Raw genomic sequence first — 6,532 nt, forward strand, 5'->3', positions numbered from 1 at the left:
CCCACCTGGAGTCCCCAGGTAAAGTGACTGTTAGGTGCAGGCCACCAACAGCTGACTGGTTCTGTGTGATTTGTTCAAAGACTGACAGGAAAAAGAGTTTCCTGTAGGTTTTCTTACACTGTGTGAGAACAAACATGATGTTGTGTAAGAAGCTTCAGTTTACATTCTCGCAGCTCATTGATTAGTTAGTTCACTGAACTGGCTAACAGGTGAAGTTATTGATACATCTGCAAGTTCACCACGTCTCTCACAATATTCACACAGTGTAAAGGGTCATAAGTTCAGCTGAAGACTACATTTCCCATCAGCCCCGTATCAGGACGCTTTGCTCTGATCCTGCATTCAGGTCCTACAGGAGCTCTGTGTCCTGCGGTTGTTAGGTTTCATTTATTCAGGAGGTTGTTTCGGTGCGTTCCCTGTCACATATTTATTATGTTTACTTTTCACTACATGCTGTTGCTGCAAGCATTCAGTGGGGATGAACTACTTCATTATGACAGTGCGTCCTCAACTTTTGAGGACGATCTTCACCAATTATTGTTCTCCTACATGAACAGTTGCTTCCACATGTTCGAGGTATAGAACAAGACAAGATTCTGGAATTACAAATCCCAAAACAGCACATGGAATACCATATTTCTAAAGTGTAGAATGTCACTGGGTTAAGATCAGACACCCCTTTTATGTAACCCTAACCCCCTCATCCTTGAATTGGGTATTTTAAGGTAGAAGCTTCAGTATCCTTCCATTGAGCTGCATAATCTTCACTATACCAGTGAATTAAGTGGAGCAGTTGCACAGCATGAAAATGTTCTTTTAGATTCAGAGGTGACGTGAATCTTTGTCTTCAGACAGTTGTAGTGTTGTACAACATATTCTAGCTGGTTTACCTCCCACAATAGTCCCGATTAGAGCAGTTAAACAGAGTCTGAGTATATTTACTTTATATCCTGAGTACAAACTACATTTTCTGTAAGCTGCTTAAATGAATTATAGATCATAATATCATCCGCAAACAAGCTGATTACATGTTTTTGTTTACTAATTTCTATTCCTTATCTGTCGACACTTTTAAGTAAAATACTTTATCTCATGTTTTAAAACTGATTATTTGAATCAAATATGAGCTCAAAATGAACCTCTGGATGTTCTTTAATATGTAAGTTGATCTAAGTGGAGATGGTCTTGTGTTTTGTACCAAACTGGACTCAGGATCAACTGAAAAACACTCAGAGTTTCATCATCAGACCAGAGTTCATATAAACAGCAGCATATTTATTCTGTGGTTAGAGTTTCTTCTTTGTTGGTGCTTTAGAACAAACGAAAAGTGATCCACAAATAACCTGCACAGACATGGAAAAGAAAGACAAGTCTCTCTTTCTTCTTCTCTTCCTCCTTCAGCTCATTCTCCTCCTCTTCATCCTCACTCTTTATCACTCCTCCACCTTAAACACAAGTTTACCGAAACCTACAGTTTCATCTCTGTGAGTCCAGGACACTATTAACCTAGCTTAGCACAATGACTGGAAGCAGAGGGGAACTGCTAGCCTGACCGTTACAGCCGATTCCAACGACACACTAACAGGATAGATGGAGCCAGACAAGCAGTTCCCCCTTCGTCCAGTCTTTGTGCTAAGCTAGGCTAATCACGCCCCAGACTCATGGAGACAAAACTGAGGTCGATATTTGATTAAGCTGTCTGTCATCATCCACCTGGAGCCATGTCTGTCTGTCTCTCTGTCTCTGTTTGTGTGATCCTGTTCTAACAGTACCTTATAAGGCTAATCAGGAAGCTCTCAGGTGTGTCAGAGCATTTAGCCCCTCCTACTGCCCCTTTTCCTCATATTGACCATATATGGTTATTCTTTCAGAATCTCTATCAGTGACCAGTGAGGAGTCCACCAATGGTACGTCAGCTGTCTGTTTGTGTCACTGTCTCTCACCAACTCTGTGTGCTCCATCTTCCAATCAGATCGCTGTCCTTGCCATGTGACCCTGCCCACTTCCCTAGCATCATAGGTAGCTGTGTGATTGACAGCTCAATCAACCTGTTACTGACTGTCTGTCTCTCTGTCTGTTGTCTCCAGTCGGAGGGCTCCTGCATCTCCATCTCGACCCTCCAGAGCCGACTCTGACCTCTAACACGCTCTCACACACACACACACACACACACACACACACACCCAGCTGGATTAAACATGTTTCATGGTCACTGATGTATTATGTGGTTTTGGAGCACAAACAGACAGTCCACATAGAACCAGAGTACCCTGGTTCCACCTGGTTCTGACCAAATCTAAAAGGGTTCTACTAGTTTCACTGGGTAATGGCTTTTCCAGTCAGTTTCATTTATGTAATTCATGACCACAATTATCTCACCAGACTTTCAGTTGGAGCCGGTATGCTGGCTACAGATTGCTCTTGGTACTGGTTTCATTCAGCTACTTCTTGGTTCTACTACCAGAGTTCCTTCTGGTTCCACTGTTTCCAGTTGGTTTTCAGTTGTTATAACTGATTCCAACCAGTCCTGAGTGCTTCTAGTGGACTCTTGCTTGTTCCAACTGGTCCCAACCTTGATCCAGAAAATTCTGACTGGTTCAAGCTTTAATTGATTACAATAAGTTCCAGCTGGTACCAACAGGTTCCAGCAGGCTTCTGCTGGTTACCCTTGGATCCTACTAGTAATAATAATATTTGGTTCAGGTGTTTCCAAGAGCCTCTGGTCCTACCTGGGTTACTAGTGGTTCCAACTGTGCCTACTGCTTCCAGCTGGTGCGAACAAGCCTCTACTTGTTCCTGCTTGAAAACCACTGCCACAAAATTCTGACTGGTTCTCACTGGTTATAATAGGTGTAGACTGGTTAATATATGTTCAAGTCCAACTAGTCCAGGTGGTACCAACAGGTCTTTACAGATTTAAACAGGACCCAGAGGTTCCCAGATGTTCCACTGATGCCTGCTGCCTCCAGCTGGCTCTGCGTTATTCCAACTGATTCCAAACAGTTCCAAGTGCTTCCAGTTAGTTCTTGCTTGTTTCAACTGGTCCCAACAAACTTCTACTTGTTCCAGCAAATTCTGACTAGTTCCCAATCGTTCCATTTGGCTCAGATGACAGGTTCCTTCTGAAAGGTTTCCACTGGTTTCAGCTGGTTCCAACAGGCTGGTACTGCTTGTGTCTGGATTACTGTCTCCTACAGCTCTGATGCAAGAGAGGCATTCGCAGGCGGTGGAGATACTCAAGATGATCCAGGTCTACAGGTGTTTGACCTCAGATATGTCGACTTTATACTCTGATCAGAGAAGCAAATAAATCTTCAGCCTGGCAGAAAAAAGACAGGATGAGGATATATCTTAGATAAATGTTGTGATTGATAAATCTTTACATCCTGCTCTTGAATTGTGTTCTACCTCACACAAACTTGTTCATGTTATCAAACCAGAGCTTGCACATTCAGTTTCTTCAGTGGTGCACATTTCTTTTCTCGCGACCGTGGAAATGGCCCATGCGGTCACCTCGTGACTGCTCACTGCTGTGCAGAGACAGCGATCACGTACAGTTGAGTGTCATCAGCGTAAAGATGTAAATGAGAATCAGTACGATCCCTCGACTGGGTCTGATTCAGTTCTGAATCTTCAGTTCTGACCACTCCTTTTGTTTATTGTGTTTTATTTATCAAAAATATTTTTTCTTTCTGTACATAACTGGTTCCATCCTAACTGGTCCTGGCTCGTCCCAACCGGTTCTTAATGGATCTTAGTGGTTCTGTCTCTGAATGATTTCAGCTGGTTTAAACTGGTTCAAATCCATTCTGAACAATTCCACCTGGTTGTAACTTGATTCAAGCAGTCTGGACCAACTGGTTCTAACTTCTTAAAGCTTTCATTTAGCCAGAATGTTTCCAGCTGGTTCTTTCTGGTTGCTAACTTGGTTTAACTGGTTCAAACAGGCTCCTAACTGGTTCTGACTGGTTTGAACTGGTCTCAGGTGATTCTGAGAGAACTGGTTGTGATTAATGCATGTTCATTTTAGTTATTGTCTCTGACTGGTTCCCACAGGTACCAGCAGAGTATTGTTCAGTGATTGGTGTGACCTTTGACCCTTGTATCCTTGAGCTCTCCTGCCTGATGAGCTTTCAGTAGATTCACTGTTCTCCTCTTTTCTTTTCTCTTTCTTCATGTTTGTTTTTGTCATTTTTCCCAGTCGTCCCAGTAAAGGTAGCCCTGCCCATGGAGAGAGCCCCCAGTCCTCTATTGAGGGTTAACCTGAACCAAGTGTGTGTTTGTGTCTCTACTGATGCTGTGTTACTGTGAACCTTACTAGTAATGATAATAATGATGACATTACGTATCAGCACATTATGACTATATAGCAAATAATCAGCAAAATACTATTGCAATATTGAGTGTATAGATATGTTTTCCGGCTGTCTGTCTGCACAGGAGAGTGAGACAGGTCATCTGCCTGACAGAAACATTAATGTATCAGCTCACATCATGAAGCACTGTGGACGACTCCAGAGATGCTGTCCGAGTGAAGACCTCTCACTCCTCTCTGGCTGTTCAGGCTGCTCTGGGTTCAGACCTGCCCGCACAGTTAGCTACTGGCTATATAGCCACTATCCAGTTAGCTGCTAGCCAATCATCTGCTAGCCAGGAAGCTACTAGCCAGTTAGCTAACTGCATCAGCTCCTGGAACAAATGTATTTTGTTTTGTTTTGTGTGTCTTCTGTGTTATGTGAAGCTGATGATGTCTTATGTTGACATGTTGCATCATGGGAACTTTTCTTTACAGTGTAAAGTTTACAGATTTTTTTTAATTTATATAATTATTAATCTATTTATTGATTTTTATTATTTGTGGTTCTTTATAAATGGCACTACTGATTTTAGCTGTCCTGTTGATTTAGCACCGTTAGCATTGCTCTTAGAATTTGTTCCAAAGTGTTCTGGTTCTTCTGGACTCTGTTCTGTTTCACTGACTCCTCCACCTGGAATAACTGAGCCTTTTCACCACTATCTGGTTCTAACCAACTGGTTTCAATGGCCAGTTGGATAACACTGGCTTCACAGCTTGTTCTAAATGGTTCCATTGGGGCCCGCAGGTTCTTACTTACTGTAGCTCTTTCCAGTTTGCTCCAGTTTGCTCTAAAAGATTGAACTGGCTCCAACTGGTTTTGAAACCAGTTGACCAAGTCAAACTGCCTGCAGCCATCTAACAGTTACACTGTGGTGGTGACTTCATACTTGATGTTTTGTGCAGAACAGTTTTCTGAGAACAACCATGTCATTTGGATTTACTGAGTTTGAGTGCACTGAGCTGCACTTTGACCCACAGCACAGACATCTTTACCACAAAGAAATGATCAGGAAATGTTCAAATAAAGTGTCATAAGATGGAGTCTTTATTGAGAAGTAAACATTGTGTACCAGCAGGTGTTTTGTTCGAGTCCTCTGATGTCTTTGATTTGAATATTTAACGCGCTGTCTCCAGTCATTACAGTGTTAATTTAAGTTTGTTGATGGAGATGTGATGAGTCGGCAGTATTCATGCAGATGTGCAGGTGTGATTTGTGCAGATGTTTTCTTCACCAGCTGACTGAAGTACAGACTGAATCTGAACTTTACCTGCTGATCTATTTATTCTAGTTGTGTTTGTGTCGTGTTCATGTTGTGATCGTGTTGGTGAGCGGAGCGCTGAGCTGCGTTCAGCACCGCTCACGCTGTCAGTGCTCGTAGGTGTGAGGTGTCACTTTGGTGTCAGCATGGACTCTTATTTGAAGTAAATTTAAAGTGTTTTGTGATTTTAATAATCAGTAAAATGTTGCACATGTTGCTCTGCAGCGGCGTGTTGAATGCAGCTCAGCCTCCCACACACACACCTGTGATCGTGGATAGTTCACTCTGTATGGTATTAATATAAATGTTTACAGATATTAAGAAGAAGATTAAAATGCACCGTATATATGTGAGGAAGAACATATATGTAGATCTATTAACTGAAATATGCAGCGGCCCAGACCCTGTAGTGTTTGTGTGAATGCGCATGTGTGCGTGCGTGTGTGTTTGTGTGCGTGTGTGTGTAGTCATGTTGTGAATATTAGTGTCGTGTGACCAGGGCCACGGTGATGTGTTAAATAAAGTTTGTGTGAATGAAGATGACAAGTTTTGTTTTATTTTTTCTGATGAAATGTCTCACACTGTCTGTCAGACAGATTACAGATTAATCATCAGTCCATCACTGGGTAACTCCAACCAATCAGATCAGCAGAATCAGACTGTCGGTAATGTCACAGGAGGAGAAAGAGAACAGGATGAAGTGATGCTGTAGTGGCTATGCTAACCTCTGGAGGAGCTGCTGTGTTGCTCTCAAACCTACAGTCTGTAGTGATAAGCCACGCCCACTGATGAGAGCAGTTCCTAAGAGGATGGTGATTGGTCCAACCACTGTGTGTTTAGAGGGAAGCACAGAGGTTTTTTGTTTTTTGAACATACCACAAACATACAAAAGCTCATAGAGGAAAAAACATAAGCA

General features: G+C 42.4%; 1 protein-coding gene across 3 annotated transcripts in view; it reads left to right on the plus strand.

The window, feature by feature from the left end:
- The window catches only part of LOC119019463 (dynamin-1-like), a 22,884-nt gene extending 16,710 nt beyond the window's left edge, over positions 1-6,174 (plus strand). For 2 of the 3 annotated variants that reach the window (XM_037098075.1, XM_037098074.1), the window contains 2 exons: positions 1-18; positions 4,202-6,173. The exon at positions 1-18 is cut by the window's left edge and continues 153 nt beyond it. In XM_037098075.1, coding sequence (XP_036953970.1) covers positions 1-18; positions 4,202-4,262 — 79 coding nt within the window. In that variant the 3' untranslated portion in view covers positions 4,263-6,173. Of the gene's footprint in view, positions 19-1,871; positions 1,908-2,087 lie in introns of all 3 variants that reach the window. The other variant, XM_037098076.1, reaches the window with a different exon arrangement.
- The last annotated feature ends 358 nt before the right edge of the window (positions 6,175-6,532 follow it).

This window comes from Acanthopagrus latus, chromosome 5, assembly GCF_904848185.1.
Source record: "Acanthopagrus latus isolate v.2019 chromosome 5, fAcaLat1.1, whole genome shotgun sequence".
NCBI classification, from domain to species: Eukaryota; Metazoa; Chordata; class Actinopteri; order Spariformes; family Sparidae; genus Acanthopagrus; species Acanthopagrus latus.